The 18,256-nt window shown below is 52.6% G+C and overlaps 1 protein-coding gene across 1 annotated transcript in view; it reads left to right on the top strand.

The window, feature by feature from the left end:
- Positions 1–873: 873 nt before the first annotated feature.
- PARVB (parvin beta) overlaps positions 874–18,256 on the top strand; it is a 90,674-nt gene continuing 73,291 nt past the window's right edge. Inside the window, exon 1 of the mRNA XM_074326524.2 lies at positions 874–1,239. Within this exon, the coding sequence (XP_074182625.2) occupies positions 1,122–1,239 (118 nt within the window). The 5' untranslated portion in view covers positions 874–1,121. The remainder of the gene's footprint in view (positions 1,240–18,256) is intronic.

The raw sequence follows: 18,256 nt of genomic DNA, 5'->3' as shown, positions 1-18,256 counted from the left end.
GTTACAGTGTGCTGTGAGTCAGTCAGCACAGAGCCAGATGGAAAAACCACCTCACCCCCATGTGCAGACCCAGGCTCCCCACCCTTGACAGTCAGCCCTCCTCTGATAGCCCCTATCTGTGGGCAAGTGACCCCACCCGTCTTCCCAGGCCCAGCAAGAAACGGCCTTAACTCTTCCCTCTCGGTCAAGTCTGGGGCTCCTGCTATCGATGAGGGTCTCCCGAATTGTTCTCTTCCCTCCTAAGTCACCATGGGCCTGGGAACTGGTCTCTGCCTTACTCCTGCACCCACTGTCCTTACATAAGTCAACTTGTGGACCCAAATGGGATCATGTCACCTCACATCTTAAAACCCTTCCTCAGCTTCCAGTACTTGCCAGGCCTGTGCTGCCCTCTTCTCCCCTCTCCTCTCCCTAGGGCCCAACACTGTCCCCTCTGGTCCTGCTTTTCCTTAGGCCTGAACACCTGGCCCTGTTGTACGGCCAGCGCTGTTTCCTGGGGCTTCATGTCACCTCTTCAGGGGACAATCAATCCCCTGCTCCCCTAGGACAGGGTTAGGAGTTCACTGAGGGTGCCTGCCCCCCAGCACAGCTCATCAGACTTGAAGTTTCTTAAGGGCAGGGACAGTTCACAGGGCTTCCCCCGGCCTCAGGCCTGCTTCTAGGTAGAACCTCATCAAGTGAAAGGACCTATTTGTGCGGTTACTTGATGCCCGCGGGCGCGTGATGGCCGTGGATGTCGCACTCCCCACTGGAGCCAGTCGGTGTAAGCAGAGCCCGCCAAGCTCAGGGCTCAAGTATAGAACAAAAGGATACAGGGTGCGCCCCAGGGGTGTGTCCCCGCCGCAGCCTTAAGAGCCACATGGCCCTTCATTTGAGAGTGAGAGTGACGTGCAGCGTGGGAACGGCCGGTGGCTCGCGGGCAGCCCGCGGGCTGGAAGCGGTGACCACAGAGCCCAACACCCCGCCGACCTCAGGCGGCGGGAGCCGCAGGGGCGGGGCGGGAGCCAGCGTTGGGGCCGCGCCCTCCGGCCACTCCCCGGGCGATAGGGCGGCGGGGCGGCCACCAGGCGGCTCCCCCAAGCGCTGCGCCCGCCCCCGGCCGCCGGTGTCCCCCGCGGCCCATGTCCTCCGCGCCGCAGCTGCGCTCGTCTCCCCTACGGCCCCCCAAGATGAAGAAGGACGAGTCCTTCCTGGGCAAGTTGGGCGGCACGCTGGCGAGAAAGAAGAAGGCCCGGGAGGGTGAGTGCACCGGCCGCCGGCCTCCAGCTGAGCCCGATCCCCGCCGGGACCACGCGTCCCCGCGCGCCCCCGATCCCCGCTGGGACCACGCGTCCCTGCGCACGCGCCCCCGAGTCCCGCCGGGACCACGCACCCCCGTGCACGCGCCTCCGAGTCCCGCCGGCCGCGTGGCGCGCAGCCGCGACCTTCGGGACAGGCCTTGACCCTCTCTCTCCCTCTTCCTCCTCCCGAGACATTTAAACACCGGTCGGGAACCCGCCACCGCCAGCCAGGCCGCTCCTTCCCGCGGCGTTTCGTGGAGCCCCTCCTGGGCTCATGTGTCATTTAAACGCCCCGTGTCAGCTGCTTAGGGCAGGACACAGCAAATGTCAGGCGAGTCAGGCGCGCCCCGGCTACGGCTACGCAGGACAGCCCGGCGCCCATCCCTGCTTGAGTCGCCATTTATTTAGCACCATTCAGGGTAGCACCGCCGGCCGTCCCACCACCAGTCCCTGGACGCTTAACGCTGACTGGGCTGCAAGGCCCTTTGGTGTTCTTGGGGCAGCTGTCCTCCCTGCGCGGCACTGGGCCCCTGCCCTGGAGGGGGAGGAAGGGACAGGGACGCAGAGCGGGCAGGCCAGAGGCTGGGGGTCCTGCGAGCAAGGACTACAGAGGGGCCCCCAGTGTTTACTCCTGTGCCCACAGAAATGATTACAAAAAACTACCTTTCTCCTCTTGTATTTAAAAAGTTTTTTAGAGTTGCAAGGGATGTAACTTCTGGTGCCTTGCGTGTGTCTTTTAAATACACTGCTGTCCCCAGGGCTTCTCCCAGGGCGAATTTCCCATTTGTTAAGGCAGGAGATTCTTCCCCTGAGGCAGACTCTGGAAGGGTGAGGGTGACTTGTGTGGAGGGTGACTTGTGACTGTGAAAGGCAGGTGGGGGAGGAGTAGCCCCAGGGCTGGCCTCAGGCAGATGGTGGCAGAGGAAGGACCCCGCAGGGAGGGGAATGAGTCTGACTTGTCCCCTAGAAAGTCTCCCTGTGTCCCAGACACGTGTACCCACCCCTCTTAGTCGTCACCCCCTTTACCCCCCCCATGTATTCCTAGGGATGCTTGTGACACCTTGCTTCTAGGGGATATGTGTACCCGCATGCACTCCCCCCGGGGATTTGAGGGGTCATGCATTTCCCACCAGGGATGCTTTTAATAAGTTAGATTATTCAGTTCCTTGAGGGCAAGGCCTTGTCACCTTTAGTTGTCTCCTCCTGAGCAAATTGCCACTCCTCACTCAAGCCTCATGTTTAAGGGCCCAAACTGGCCTGTATTCATCTCTATCAAATCATGACTCCTCAATGAGATGATGAATGACAGTCACCTCCTCCTTATCACTCCCGCGGCCTCTCTGATGTGCGTCCTCACTTGCAGTCGTCGTCACCCTTACCAAAAAGCATTTCAGTTTCTCTTTATGTCTGACAGCAATTCCAGACATCAATGACACGCCCTGTCCCGATGCCCTCTGCACGGCCTGCTCGGGGAACCTAGGGCGAAAGATAGACTAGACGCCTGCTCTCCTGAACAGGGAGTCAGGAGAGAAACAGACCAGCGATACTGTAATAATAGGTGCCATGAAGGAAGTGTGACCGCGCAGTCGCACAGAATGCCCGGGGAATGCCTCAAACAGGTCATGTTTGGGTTGAAGACATCTTTCACAGAAGAGCAAGTCAGCAAAGTGTTCTGGATTATTACAGCTTTTTATAGGTGACATTTAGGCACTGGAATAGAAAGAACACATGCCTCAAGTTATGGATTGGTCCCAAGTTTCCAAGGGAAGTGCCTCGTGTCCTTGTTTTAATGAACTAGTGTGTGCCTGGCAAATTGAGGGCCAATCTGGTTTAATTTAAATGCCCCCAAAATTCCCACAGTCAGAAGCATCCGGTGCTGAATACAATCGACATGGAAACAGCAGTAGGAGACAGATGCTTGTGCTATTGCTGTGGTTGGTTTCATGTGTGACTTAGCTGGGTCCCCTGCCTCGCTTCTCCAGCCTGGAGTGCCTGGCCCTTAGCGGTCCCCCAGAGAAGTAAAAGGCTGCAGACACTAATTGGGCTCAGACGCAGGAACTGGGGGAGGGCTGGACTTGGAAGGGCTTAGTGGCTTCCGTCTGGTCTGGTCTGGTCTGATCGGTGTGAAGACTGGGTAAATCCCTGCAGGCCCGTTACCCTGGCACCTCGCCCTCTGTGCCCTTCATGCATCTCATGAGCTGGAGCAGGTCCAGACTTCGGGGCCCTATAGGCCCGTTTGCCAACCACAGAACGATCAGAAAGGGTGCTTACAGGTTTGCTGGGCGCTGCCAGTTGCACAGTGGGTTTCATTTCCTCCTTTGTTAGAAAGTTGACCGTGAGTTCAGGAGCGTGGGTGGAAGGAAGGGTGGGGGACCTCCCTTACAGGGATTTGCCAAGAAGTTAGAGATTTTGGGGAACCTGAAGCGTTCGACCCCGCCCAGGCTGACAGAGCTTGTGACTGTGGCGAGGCCCAGGGTGGTGTGTTGGAGTGAACACCCTGCTCTCTTCCAGGGGCGCTCATTTTAGGGAAGGGCTGCCCCGAGATTGAGAGGAACCGATGTGGGCCATGGCCGTGGATGAATTCACGGTGTGATTAAGTCCCATGTTTCAGGGAGCGAGCCAAGTCATGTCATACGGTGGCCCGAGTCAGAAAACGGAAGTGTGACTAACTGTGGGCTTTGGGAAAACGGGTAAGGAACACTTGAAACGTAAAACAAAACAACCCCCAAAGCACTCCATAAAAGGCCCAGGGACTTTCAGAGCAACTCATGAAAAGCCTGTTTGGTTTCAAGGGAGCTCAGTAGAGCAGGCGCAGAAGAAAGAATCCCCCTGCGAGGTCCCCTTTGTGACCACGGATGAGAGCCCCCAAAGGTCCAGCAGGCCAGGAGACAGGGTGAGGGGGCACCCCAGGGACGCCCCAGCTGCTGTGTGAAGTGCTTAGAGGCAGAGGCCAGCTCTGGGGCCAGCGAGACCCTGGAGGGAAGGGGCCGGATAGAGTCCACTCCACCCATTTCCCACGAGAGGCCCTGCTCTGCACCCAGGTCCCTGCTGCTCTGCCCAGACACCAGTGACCAGCGCCAGGCTGCTCAGAGCCGAAACCAGCAGAATCCAGCCTGAGGTTCTGTCCCACCTTCTTTTCTGAAGAGAGAAAGCATGAGGGAAGTTCTAGTCCCTGATTGACTTCCTGTTTTTGTAAATATACTTTTTAGAGCAGATTTGGGTTCAGCTTCCCTAATGACTTAGGATGTGGAGCATTTCTTCATGTGCCATCTGTGTATCTTTGGTGTAGTGTCTGTTCAGATCTTTGGCCCATTTTTTCAATTAAGGGTTTTGATTTCTTGTTGTTGAATTGTAAGAGTTCCTTGTATATTTCCCTTTATCAGATACGTCTTTTGCAAATATTTTCTCCTTGTCTGTGGCTTGTCTTCCGGTTCTCTTGACGCTGGTCGTCTTCGAAGCATTTGTTGCCGAAATAGAATGGAAATAAGTGAGCAAGATGTTGATTGAGACTTCATGAAGTAGATGGAAAGAAATCACTAGATGGCAGTGACCTTGAACTGAAGGTTGAAAGTATTAAGTTTCTTTTGTGGACTTTAAATAACTTCCAGGAAAGAAGTCTTCAAATCTGAAACCATCACCTGTTCACCCCAGTGGGTTCCCTCCAGCTCACCCCATCTTTACAGTGATCAGCTATGTAGACGCTGTGTCGCCCCAAACACCAACCCTCTGACACCCTGCTCTGTGATAAGAATGCCGGGATACCGATGTTATGTAATCTAGGCCTGCAAGGTAGGGATTTTTGCCTGCCTGGAAGTTACCTGCAAGGTAGGCATGTCCTAGTTTTATAGTTGAAGAGACAAAGCTTTACTCAGTAGCTACTTCACGAGAGTTTAAATCAGTGGTTCTCAACTAGGGGTGCTTCTGCCCCAGGGGACATTGGCAGTGTTTGTGGTCATGACTGGGGGTTGGGGTGCTACTGGCATCTAGTGGATGGAGGCCAGGAATGCTGGGACACATCCTATAATGCACAGGATGGCCACACCCAATGTTGAGTTATCCAGCCCTGAATGTCAGAAAATCATGCTGAGGTGGAGAAAACGTGGTGTTTCCTGAGGTGTCTCAAGAACTCCAGGAGACGACTGACCAGCCCTAAGTGTTGGGGAAGCTCTTTAGGACCCTCCATGGCCAGAATGGCCCCTCGTGAACCCACCCTGGGCCCAGTGTCTGTGTGCTCAGTTCAATTTCCTGAGGGAGAGAACCCAGAACCCATGTGACCGCAGGGCTGGGTTCCAAGGAACTTGGGCTTCCAAGTTCCAGCTGGAGGAAGTGGTCCCCTGGTTGCATGTGAAGGATGGCTAGGAATTAGCTGGGAGTGGGGGGCATGGGGCTCCCCACCAGTGGGCCTGGAGAAGATCCCAGCTAGTCCCTTTTGGGGGGGGTGCAGGAGGCTCACAGTGGGCAGCTGTGGGCCAGCTGGAGCGGTCAGCGGGGCCCTGTCCTCTCCAGCACCTGGGATCTAAAAGCAGATTGGACGAGGCACACTCCCTCCTGTCAGTCACAGGGCTGATGCACCTGGGTAGCAGGTAGTTTGTAGCCTGTTCAGGACATTTGCATAGAGAACTGATTGGGATGGTAGAGACTTTGAAGTGATTTCCATGTCCTGTTCCTGTAGCAGATCTCACCAGCTCCTCCACTTACCTTTTAAACTGAGCAGGGGATAGTATCCTTCCTTGTGGGAAGATACAGGAAAAGGATTTATCATGAGTTGGTCTCCTTTGGCCAGGGGCAGTAGAACTCTTGCAATTCTTCACATTTCCAGACACTCACGTGATGAAGTTGACCATCTATATGACCCTTAGAGCGTGAACTAAGGGTCACGGTCTCGGTCAGTGGACGCCTGACCTAGGTGTATCAGAAGGGTAAGAGAGTGGCTGGTAAGCAGTGGAGGGATGTAAGCAGGTGCGGGACTGGGGCCCTGTACACAGTGGGTTCTAGAATGTTCTATGGGAAGACAAGCCAGGGCAGGTCCTGTGTAGATCCATTGGGCCCGTGAGGTTCTCTGCAGACCCTGCCAACGAATAGCAAAACAATTCCACGTCCCTTACTCCAAACACAAACACCCCGTCTTTGAGCAGGGCTGCCTTGGTACCCCTGGGGTAGGTCTTGGTACAGTCGGGTCATCTGCGACTGTCCAGCTCCCGTATTGCCACCTATTCCTCAGGGAGGTGGGGTAGAAATCACTGCTCTGTGTTCCTCTCTCTGACTGAGAGGAAGTGGCTTTCAACGGGGGCTTGGTGTGGCTTTGTAAAGTTTCCTTTGATTATTATTCTGACTATAATCTTCAAATGCAGCGTTTCTCCTGTTTGTTCCACCGTCATCCGGTGGAGCACGGGGGGCATTTATGAGACAAACGCACGTAGGCACTTCAGCTTGTACGGCACTGGCCTTTTTGGGGGCGGCCTATTAAAATCACTGGGAAATTTTGCTTCAGTGGAGAACGGAAATGTGCGGCTGGGCCCAGCGGGCCAGCTTTGATGTGCCGAGGCGGCCTCTTTTAGGCCTAGCAGTTCGAACTCTCTGTGGCTCTCCTGGCATCCTGGTTCCACCTGCGAGGTCCCCGAAGACTCAAGTCTCCTTGGCAACCTCACTCATTAGAGGAGCCCTGCTTTGAATTCCTGTCTCTGGTCCGTGGAGTTAATATTTATCGCACAAGGCGAAGTTGCTTATCATGGCGCTCCCTGTGCAGTCGTCAGGATAATGAAGGGACGTTGATCAGAGGCAAGTGGGCGAGCGAGCGCCTGCGAGAGTGGCCGTGAGGGCTCTGTCTGATTGATTCTTCCCGTTGTGGTTGGCCAAGGGCAGCGACCTTTACCTAGCTGTTGTTTTGTTTTCAAGTATGTGGTTTCATCACATATGAGACACACCCTAAGAAAGTGTGTTTTGTCTGCATTCGCCATACACTTACTTCACTCTTTAGGTTTCCGGTGAACGTTGCTCTACTCCCTAATGAGCATATTTACTATTTATTATATTACCTAGAGGCTGAAAACACTAGGAAGCCCAGGAGTACATTAGAAACATGTTGGCCCAGCGGTGTTTACCTACTTATCTGTGCTAATTGCTGTCAGGGAAGAGAACAGGAACACGGAATCCCATTCGTTCTAGAAGTTTTGCGAGGCTTTTGCATCCTTGAGATGCTTCTCAGTGACACATGTTCAAATGAGAGACTGTCTTTGTGGTTATAAGACAAGATGGAATGAATATCAGGTTCCGGCATCCCTGCCTCGGGCTCACAGCCCCCGAGGTCTCGTGGTCAGCTCCCGGCAGCCAGCGCAGTCCTTTCATTTTCCACCTCCTCTGAGTGTCCGGGCCATGGGGACCTCTTTGGGGCTGTGTGTGTCACCCTCTGAGTTTAAAGCTTTGGGGCCTTACTTCCTCATTTGTGAGGTGGGGGAGTGTGGGAAGGATACCAGCTCTGTGTTTCCCAGCAGACGGGACCTCGCTGGTTCTCAGAAACGCAGTGTGTCCCCGTGGGAGGCCACTCAGGGTGGCGGAGCAGGGCTCCGTGTATACCTGGCCCTGTGGGTCTGCTGCTTCAGCTCCCTGAGCCTCTGTTGCTGACCCGGGCCCTGTGGCTCATGGTGCCCACAGGGAGTGAGAGCATGAAATGCGAGGAAGGCAGTGAGTGTTATCAGCAGCGGAGCGCTCTGTGTCAGTTATTGAGAATGGTGACAAGTGACGGAGCTGCCATATGAGCCAGACTCCAGAGCTGGTTAGGGGAAGCACAGCGGTGGTAAGGCACTTTCCACCTGGCAGCAAACTTAACTCGATCTATAATGATTGCCTGCCACTGTGTTAAGAAGGGTTCTGAGGCTGCATCTGAGCTCCGGGGAAGGAAAGCTGGGACTAACCAGTCAAGCCTGCAGTGTATGTGTCAGGGTTAATTGCTGAGTGGGTGTCATCCCCAGAGTAGAAGCCACTTCTTGCTCTGGTCCTGTGGCATTTCAACACCTCTGGCTGCTTCTTTTCTCATTGAGTTCCATGAAGCAGCTGTTTGATGGTTGGTGACAACTAATTCCTTTAAAATATTTGCATTTGAGGAGTGCCGGAGTCCTCGCTCCCCCGGCTCTGTGACCAGGAAGCACTACACACGCTCATCTGAGACGTGTGCTGGAGAAAATGGCAAGTTCCCGGTGTTGGCAAAGGGCCAGGGGTTTCTGAGCCGGACACTGAGTGTCTGGAGTGAGACACGGGCTCAGGAGGGCAGGAGGCCTCCTCGCCCACCTCGGCCTCCCATGGCGCGTCCCTGCCAGCCTAAGCTCTCGGTACGCTAGGCCAACCCTGAGCAGTTTCTTCAGCTGGCATGTGGGTAGTCGAATGTGTGCTCATTTAAGCCTGGGCACTTGAAATGACTGCTCTTGGTTTTTGGGTCTTTGAACCTTTACTTGAGAGTCAGCCAGAGGCTGTCAGCGATACCGGTTCCCCAAGAAAGGCCATCCTAATAGTTTACTCCTCTTGTTTTAAAGTATGACGCATTTTCTCGTTGGAAAAATTGCAGTTCCGAAGGATCTCGATTTTACTCTAATGTTAAGTTTTTAAACTGTTCAAGAGTGTACGGAGGGCTCTGCACTCCCAGCGTTGCTGGAATCTAACACTCCTGGAAGCAGCTATTGGGTTAGAAGGAACCGCGGCCACGCTCAGTGGTTGGTGCGTCTCACATTACAGCAGAGTCCGCCAGGACCTGCCAGGCGCCGCTCTAACTATGTGGACAGTCCTCAGAGCAGGCTGGGGAAAAGCGAACACTGCACTCAACGTGTTTGAAATGTATTATTGGTATAAATGGAATTTAAGAGCCGTCTTCCCCAAAGCGTAATTCGAAGTGTCTTCGACCTCCTATTTTTTTTTTTTTTGGAAAATTAATATTGTCTTTCAAAGTAAAACCTGAACGCACCCATACTTGATGTATACAAGCATCATAGAAAAACGCCTGAGAAGAGGTAAAGGAAAAAGTTAAAAGAATTTTTAGAAAAACCAGACTGGAGTCTGCAATTGTCACGCTCATGGCTGAGCCTGGCTGGGTTCCTGTGATGCTCCAGGTTCGAGGCTAAACATTCCACGTGTTGCCTCGCTTCATCCTCACACACAGCTCGGAAGTGGGTACTATATAGCTATTCCCATTTTGCAGACGAGCAAACCGAGGCTCAGCGAGGGGACGTCTCTTGCAGGAGGGTCACGCGGCCAGCAGGTGAGACTTCCACCCTGGCAGTCTGGCACTGACGCACTGACTGGCCACCGGCCTCACTACACAGAAGGAGTGATTGAAATGCAAGAATCGTCCTCACTGGCTCCTAGTAAAGCCAGGATGGTTGCTAGCATTGGAGGTGCCCACAGCCCGGTGGTAGGAAGGCAGGCCGAAGGAGACCAAGGGGATCCATTCTGTGCCAATCGGACTTGTTGGCGTTTCAGAAAGAAGACAGAACCCGGTGGCTTCATGCTGCTCCTGGACCAGGCCCAGACCCTCGCTGGCCCTCATTGCCTGTCCAGCCCCCGGCCAGTCTCCCCATCTGCCTTGGCTCGGGGCCCTCATGTACGCCGTTTCCTGCGCCCTGTCTGCCCCGTGGGCTTCAGTGTCGGCTTCCAGCAGGTGGCCGCCCGTTTTCGCCCACCTGACGTGGTCTTTGTGTATTTGCTGAGTAAGCAAGAGGCAGTGTGTAGTGGTTACGGACACTGACCCCCCGGGGGGCCCAGCTTTGGGGTTTGTAGTGAGCCTGCTGCGCTCTGCAGCTCTGACCCTGTCCTGTGCCTCAGTTTCCTCATCTGTGAAGAGTACGTAACGCATAGGGTTGCTGGGGAATTGAGTTAGTCAATGAAATGATGTAATTTAAATTGGGCCCAGTCAGGTCATAGAGTGAGAAGAAATCTTCCCGTGAAGCTGGTACCAGTTCCACGTCTGGTCACCAGTTAGGATTCGGGCACCAATTCCGACGTGGGCTGTTTTCCCCACACCAAGCAAGTCTCTGACACCCGCTGGGGACCCTACAATTCAACTCAGTTCTGACACAATCGACCCAGAGATAGCATCACATCTCACAGGTTAAGGGTTCGGTCCCACAAGACTGCCGCCCACTTCAGATGCCAGTTGCCAGCTCAGGTGCTTCTGACCGATTGGCTCTAAATCAGGGGTTCCCACCACCCCCTCGTTGGGTTTGATTAATTCGCTAGAGTGTCTCACAGAACTCAGAGGAAGGTTTCACTGACTAGATGACCAGTTTATGATAAAAGGAGACAGCTCAGGAAGAGATGCACAGGACAAGGGATGGGGGAAGGGGGTGCCACTCTGCCAGCACCTCCACATGTTCACCCATCCAGGTTTTGATGGAGGCTTCACTTCAGACGCGTGATTGATTAAATCATTGGCTATTGGTGATTGAACTTGACACCCTGCTCCCCCAGCCTCCCACCCTGTGGTCCTAGGGAAACACTGAAAGTACCGGCTCTCTAATCACATGGTTGGTTCCCATGGCAACCAGCCCCCTTCTGTCGTTACATAGAGGGTTTTCCAAAAGTCACCCCATTAATGTAACAAAAGACATCTCTACCGGTCTCCTCACTTAGGAAATGCCTAGGGTTTAGGAGCTCTGGGCCAGCAACTGGGATGAAGTCCAAATCTATGTATTTTTTTAATTATAAATCACAATTATCACAATTCCCCGAACGAATGTCTGATAAAGGATGGCTGCCTAGGATATGTAAAGAAGCCCTACCAGTGATAATAAAAAGACAAATAAAACAATAAAAGGATAGACAAAAGGTTGAACAGACACTCCAGCAAAGAAGATGTACGAATGGCCAGTGTGCATCTGGAAGTGACCTCAGCATCATTAGTCACTCAGGAAATGAATGACAGATTAGAACCAGAGGGGACACACTCCACACCAACGGCTAAAATGACCACACTAGGACTGGGCGAGGATGTGGGCTGCTGGGAGTCTCCTACACGCTGGGCGGGGGCGGGGGGTGGCGGCTTCTACAAGTCCGTTTGGTAGTTTTTTTGTTAAATTTTATTGGGGAATATTGGGGAACAGGTGTTTCTCCAGGGCCCATCAGCTCCAAGTCGTCCTTCATCTAGTTGTGGAGGGCGCAGCTCAGCTCTAAGTCCAATCGCCGTTTTCAATCTTTAGTTGCAGGGACACAGCCCACCATCCCATGCGGGAATTGAACCAGCAACCCTGTTGTTCAGAGCTCGTGCTCTAACCAACTGAGCCACCCAGCCGCCCCAGTTTGGTAGTTTCTTTAAAAACCAGATATACCCTCCCCCCCAACCCCATAACCCAGCAGTTCCAATCTGAGATACTTACTCCAGAGAAATGGAAACCTGTGTCCACAAGAAGACTTGTACTGGAATGTTCGTAGCAGCTTTATTCATAGTAGCTCAGACCTGAAACTGCTCCATGTCCATCAGCTGGGGAACAGAGAAATGGACAGGGGTTTATTCGTAGGACAGAATATTGCTGGGCAATCAGAAGGAACGAAATACTAGTCCATGCAGCAACACGATAACTCAGAAACCACTGTGCCTGGCAAAGGCAGCCAGACCCCAAAGCACACACGGCGCGATCCCGCGTAAATGAAGTATAACTGTAACGGTCGAAGCCAATCCGCGGGGGTTGCCTCTGGGGTGGTGATGGGGCTTCACAGGGGGGAGCGGGAGGGAATCATGAACATGTCCTCTAGCTTGATAGAGGTTTGAGATACACAGGTGCATGCATTTGTCAAAAATCATTAAATGGGCATTTCATTGCGTGCAAATTTTAACTAAAAAAAAAAGAACTATAGGTAAATACTGAACTCTAGTCAGTCATATGTATGGGGGCCAAGGTGGAAAGGTACCTCTGTCTTCAACTTACTTTGAAATGCATAAAAACTTGGGGCAGAATAATGGCCCCCAAAGGTGTCCATGTCCCAGTACCAGGAGCCTGTGACTATATCGTCTGATGTGGTAAAAAGGACTTTGCAGACGTGATTAAGGTAAGGACCCTGAGGTGGGGAGATGATCCTGGGTGATCCAGGTGGACACAAGGGGACAAGAGGGAGGCGGGCGCGTCAGTGTAAGAGAGAGAGACAGGGATGTGTCAGTGACACAGACGGGAGTGATGCCAGGACGTAACCAAGGACCGGGGGAGCCTGTGAGCTGGAAAAGTAAAGAAAGTTCTCCCACACCCTCCAGAAGGAACTTGGCCCTGCCGGCTCCTTAGCCAGTGGAAGCCATTGTGGACTTTCCACTTTCAGAACTGTAAAATAATAAATTTGTGTTTATTCTAAGCCACTGAATTTGTAGTAATTTGAAATGAATACAATGTAGCGATGAGAAATGAATCCAGATGGAGTGCTGGATAGATAGTGGGATGGATGGATACGTAATGAAACAAGTAGAGAAAAAACGTCCTGGTAGACTGCAGGCAGGGGGTGTACAGGTGTTCACTGTCAAGTTCTCCACATGTTCCTACATTTTTGAACATTTTAATAATAAAATATTGAGGCAAATGCTTGGGCCCAGCGGGTATTAAGCCCCCCACAGGTTAGCCATTGTTACCATTATTATTAACACTACTGCCACTGCCCACTTTACCCTTCAAATAGAGACGATGGGCAGGGGGAGAAGACGGGAAGGGGGGGCTGGTGGTAAATGGACGGAGCTACTGGGCTCCTCCCTAAGTCAGTTGTAACTTCTGCCTGTCGCCTGGTCAGGTCCCGGCTGAGAGCGTTTGCAGAGATACAACAGGGAGACGAGGTGTCCCGGGAGTGATGCCCTGTCATCTTCAAACGCCCCGTACTGCAGCTTCTGAGAATGTCTGCATTTTGTGGGGGGAAGAGAGTGTTTTCGTTAGGTCTATCTAGAAAACATATTATTAGTATAATGAGGTTTTAATGATTTGGAATTTTGTTGGAGGAGCACACAGAATTTCAATCTTATTGTGCGCAGCTGGGCTTTGCTGTTGTTTTATTGTTTTCCTTCGGCCTCATTGCAAGGACACGTTCCTACAATTATTATTTAGTTTTTTGGTTTTTTTTTTCCTTAGAGCCCTGCTTTTAGGCTGCTCTTAATTGTCTTGTTTAGAAGACCTCTTGGGGAAAAAAGAAATTCCTTTCTGTAAACACTTAGCCGGCTTGATCAGAACCAACGCGTGAGTGCTGTCACAGAAGATTTATGTTTCAGATTTATGCCAGCGCTCTCTGCTCATTATTCATAATTACCACGAAGTGGAAACAACCCAAATGTCCATCAACAGATGACTGGATAAACACAGTGTGGCCTAGCCGTACAATGGAATATTATTCTTCAAGAAAAAGAAACAAAGTACCGATACTTGCTACAACATGGGTCAGCCTTGGAAACATTGTGCTCAGTGAAAGAAGCCAGACACAGGAAGCCATACATATCTATGTCTATCTATACGTATCTCAAAAGTTTCATGAAATGGTATCTGACTACGTGAAGCACATTGGCCTTTTTTATTCTTTCATTTCATGAGAAAAATGTGCTGGTCACAGCTTGCTGGCTGTATGACCCATCAGGTCAAAGCAATAGTTGAAAACTGTGGTTTGAGAGACATAAGGAAGGAAAATGTGTTGATGGGTGTTAAGAGGCCCAAGTACTTTTCAAAAAAAAATATTTTGTTGGGGAAGGGGAACAGGACTTTATTGGGGAACAGTGTGTACTTCCAGGAGTTTTTTCCAAGTCAAGTTGTTGTCCTTTCAGTCTTAGTTGTGGAGGGCGCAGCTCAGCTCAAGGTGCTGTGTTCAATCTTAGTTGCAGGGGGCGCTGCCCACCATCCCTTGCGGGACTCGAGTAATTGAACTGGCAACCTTGTGGTTGAGAGCCCACTGGCCCATGTGGGAATCAAACCGGCAGCCTTCGGAGTTAGGAGCATGGAGCTCTAACCGCCTGAGCCACCGGGCCGGCCCCCCAAGTACTTTTGAGGAATATTATTGTTGGATCTGGTGTCTAATGTTGCAACCTGGCTTCTGGCCTCTCATTTGTTTATTGTTGTCCGTTAATCATTCAGCCTTCCAGGCAGGCAGTCAGTCCATCATCAATGTATGTAAGCAAGACCAGTTACCAGTGGAGTGGCCCTTCTGTAGACACTGGCCCAGCCCTGGTGGCGCTGATGGGCTGGAGAGACGCTCCCCTCGCTCTTGCTGACCACTGTTTATCCCCATCGAATGGTCCTGGGCCCCTTGCTGAAAACGGTTAACCCTCGACATGTAGGTTCATTTCTGGGCTCTGTTCTAGTCCATGGGTCCCCATATCTGTCCTATGCCAGCACCAGTCTTGATTCCTGAGGCTTCGTAGTAAATTTCTCCCACTTTGTCCTTTTCCAAGATTGCTTTGTTTATTCAGGGTCCGTTGAGATTTGCTATGAACTTTGGGGGGGTGGGGTGGTTTCTTATTTCTGTGAAAGTCGCCATTGGGATTTTGAATTTGAAGATGGCTTTGGGTAGTGTTGTCATCTTAACAATATGAAGCCTTTCAGTCCTTGAACATGGATGTTTTTCCATTTGTTTAGGTCTTTCTTTTTAAATTTCCTTTTGCGGTGTTTTGTAGCTGTCAGCATGCAAGCCTTTTGCCTCCTGGGTTAGATTTAGCCCTGGGTGGTCTATGCCTTTGGGTGGTAAATGGGATTGTGTTCTGTGCCCGGGCAGCGCCCAGTTCCCGCAGTGCAGGGCCCCTCTGCGTTGCCCACTTGCCTGATTCTTGCCACTGTTCCTCGGCGGGGTCTCACTCTCGTGCTTGGAAGTCGCTGCCAACCAGTGGTGAGGTTGAGCCCCTGGCTGGGCTTGGCCGATGGGGGCGGGAGTGGCTGCAGGAGGCAGGTGAGCTCATGGCCCAGAGGTGGACAAAGCAGCTCTCAGGTGGTTTACACAAAGGACGGTGTGGATACAATCATTAAGCCGTGACCGGCTGTCTTGATTCCCCCTCACCTCCTTACGCAGCCCCACAGGTACACCCCATGAGAAGAGGTGCAGAGGGCAGCTTATTGGTCAGCCAGAGTGGTGAGCTGAGCACAAGGTCCTGCAGCGCCCAGCCTGACCAGGGAGTATTTGCAGGAACTCATTGTGTTCCGTGGTGCAGGACATGAAGAGGGTGTGGCCGGGGCCTTGGAGGCTGAGACCAGAGTCCCCTCTGGGCCCTTATCAGGAAGGGCGGGGCAGCAGCCTGATCTTCAGGGTTTAGAGCAGGGGTGTCCAAACTGCGGCCCGCAATCCATTGTTAATTGGCCCGCAGCAAATTCCAAAAATATATTTAGTTTACTTAAATAAACCAGGTGAGGCAATACGTACTTCACCTCGAGTGAGTGGCCCGGCTATTTGTGTATTTTACCGCATATGGCCCTTGGTGAAAAACATTGAAAAAAGTTTGGACACCCCTGGTTTAGAGGATTACCTGAGGGTGAGGTCAAAGGTTGGAGGTCGGAGGTCACAGGGAAGGGTTGAGCTTAGGGTCTCCTTAGCAAGAGCTGGGCCAGGAGCTGCTGATTGTCTGCCTTCTGTTCTGAGTGCTTCCTCTGAACCAGCTCTCATGTCCTCCGTCCTCACAGCAGCCCGGGGGTGGGAGGTGGGGGCAATGGATGCCTTGTGACCCCATTTCACAGATGAGAAACCTCAAGCTCAGAGAGGACAGGTATTTTGTCCCAAGGCCCCACAGCTTGTGCCCCTAGCAACTGGGCTGCACTCTGCCTTGTCACCTTGGGGACTGGTCACTGTCACCCAGCCTTGGTTTCCTTGTCTGTAAAATGGGTACAAGGAGCCCTGTTCTGCCTGAAAGACTCCTCAGGAGAAAGCACCTCAGAAGGAAAGTGTTCAGGCCCTCCTCCCCCTAAGACTACTCCACGATGCAAGTTTAAGGATTTGGGGGAGTAGCTGTGAGAGGACAGAGGCAGACTTGTGGTTCCCCCAGCTTCCTTCCATAAGGAATCATGTGAAAATGGAGCAAGTAATTCATTCGTTTGTTCATTTACTCCTTTATTCCTTCAACAAACATTTGTAGGGAAGGCCTTGGGAATAGATCCTAGAATATGCCTAGTGCAGCCCCCACCCTCAGGACGTCTCAGAAAAGTTGGCAGGCAGGCCAGCCCCCCCATGGCCTCAGGGATGCAGGAACCTTAGAGCATGTGGTGGGTCCAATGCTGGCCTGGGGTCAGGCAGGTCTTCCCTGCAGAAGTGGTGCTTGAATTCTGAGCTGGAGAATGAGTTGGATTTAGTGGGAAGGGCAGGGAACAGAGGGAACTGTGTGGAAAGGCTGAGATGTGGGTGGGCAAGAAGGTTGTGAGTAGTGCACCCCCCATTCATGTGTTGGTGTCCTAACTCCCAGTAACATCTTATTTGGAGAGGTGGTCTTTACAGAGGTAACCAGGTTAGAGTAAGGTCATTGGGGTGGGCACTAGTCCAAGGTGAATGGTACCCGGGACGTAGAGACAGGCCTGGAGGGAGACCATATGAAGCCATAGGTGAAGATGACAGCGGGCCAAGGAGAGAAGCTCAGAAGAGACCAGCCATGCTGACGTCTTGATCTTGGGCCCCCAGAACTGTGAGACAATAAACTTCTGTTGTTTAAGCCCCGCCTGTGGAACTTTGTTGCTGCAGCCCCAGGACGTGAATTCAGCGTGTGTGGCTGGAGCTCGGAGGGCGTGTGCCGGGAAGTATGCGAGGTGAGGCAGTGGGCTGCGTGGAGGCGGTCTCAGGCCCCTCTCCGGCTGTGACCACCGGTGGTGGGGGCAGCACTGTCCTGTCAGGTCAAGGTCAAGGTCAAGGACCAGCTCCAGGGCTGGCTGAAGCCGCGGGAGGTCTTCTCCTTGACCCGGCCACCTCTTTGGAGGCGTATTAATTTTTAAAGAGGAACCCTGGCAAAGTAGATAGAACAACCCAGCTTGTTACATTGTGACAGGAGGGAAGTAGAGCCGTTAATTTGGGGGGAGGCATTCAGTGCTGGGGGTCCCTGTTTGGGACAGAATGTGGCCCTGGTCACAGGTGTCCATCTCCCAGCGGGCACGCAGGGCCCTTTCCACCCCAAATATGTGTGCAAACAGACTCCCTTGCCCCCTTCCTACCCCCAAAATAAAACCAAGACAAATGCCAGGGCCAGGGGCCTTGCATTAGGCTTAAAAGAAATCCTCTTACTTCTCTATGGGGGGAGGGGAAGTCTCCTGTCTGGGTGGGAGAGGTGCTGGTCAGTATTGTTCAGTGACAAAGATCCAGCTGGCATTGTTACTAGCAGAAAAGGTTTGACTTAGGTAGGGAGCCTCAGAAAGGACAGATGGAGCTGGAGGAGGCCTGAGCCAGGGGTCTGGTGCGGGTGTGACCCCTCCCTGGACATGTGGGTCACATGCCTACAGCATCATCAGGGTGGGGGGTGGAGAGCCCCGTCTCCCATCCCCCTCTACCGAGTCAGCCCTGGAAAGATGGATTGTTGGTCAGGTCACAGGTGCACCCTCAGCCTGTCGTGTCATAGTCTGTTGCTGGGCGGACAGCAAGCTGTGCTGGAGAAAAAGATTGCATAACTCCAGCACCAAGGGGTCCCAGCCGTGTGGCCATGGGACCCGGGCTGCAGGTCCAGGCTGTGTGGCTCCAAAGCTGTGCTCTGGGCGGTGTCACCTTTCAAGAGAAAAGTAGTGAAAATGCAGTCTCATTTTGCAGTGGAGGAAACGTTGGTCCCGAGAGCGGGTGGGTAGCCAGGTCTCTTGTCAGGTGGTCTCATTGAGGACCTTCCCCAACGGGGTATATGTTGGTGTCAAAACAAACGACACCAACCGTGGACGTGATCGGCAATCAGCAAAAAAGGGAATGCTTTCTCTTCTTCCCTTTTCTCCTCAGGCACTAGGCAAGAAGCGAAGGTCCGTTTCTCAAAGTTAGCTCCAGGCTGATTAAATTTGGGTGTTGTTCTACACTTTTTAACCAGTATAAAAATATCTGCCAAG

The sequence above is a fragment of the Rhinolophus sinicus genome, chromosome 1 (genome assembly GCF_057876585.1).
Source record: "Rhinolophus sinicus isolate RSI-liver-muscle chromosome 1, RSI-T2T, whole genome shotgun sequence".
Taxonomy (NCBI): domain Eukaryota; kingdom Metazoa; phylum Chordata; class Mammalia; order Chiroptera; family Rhinolophidae; genus Rhinolophus; species Rhinolophus sinicus.
This window is presented reverse-complemented; position numbering and strand designations above follow the sequence as displayed.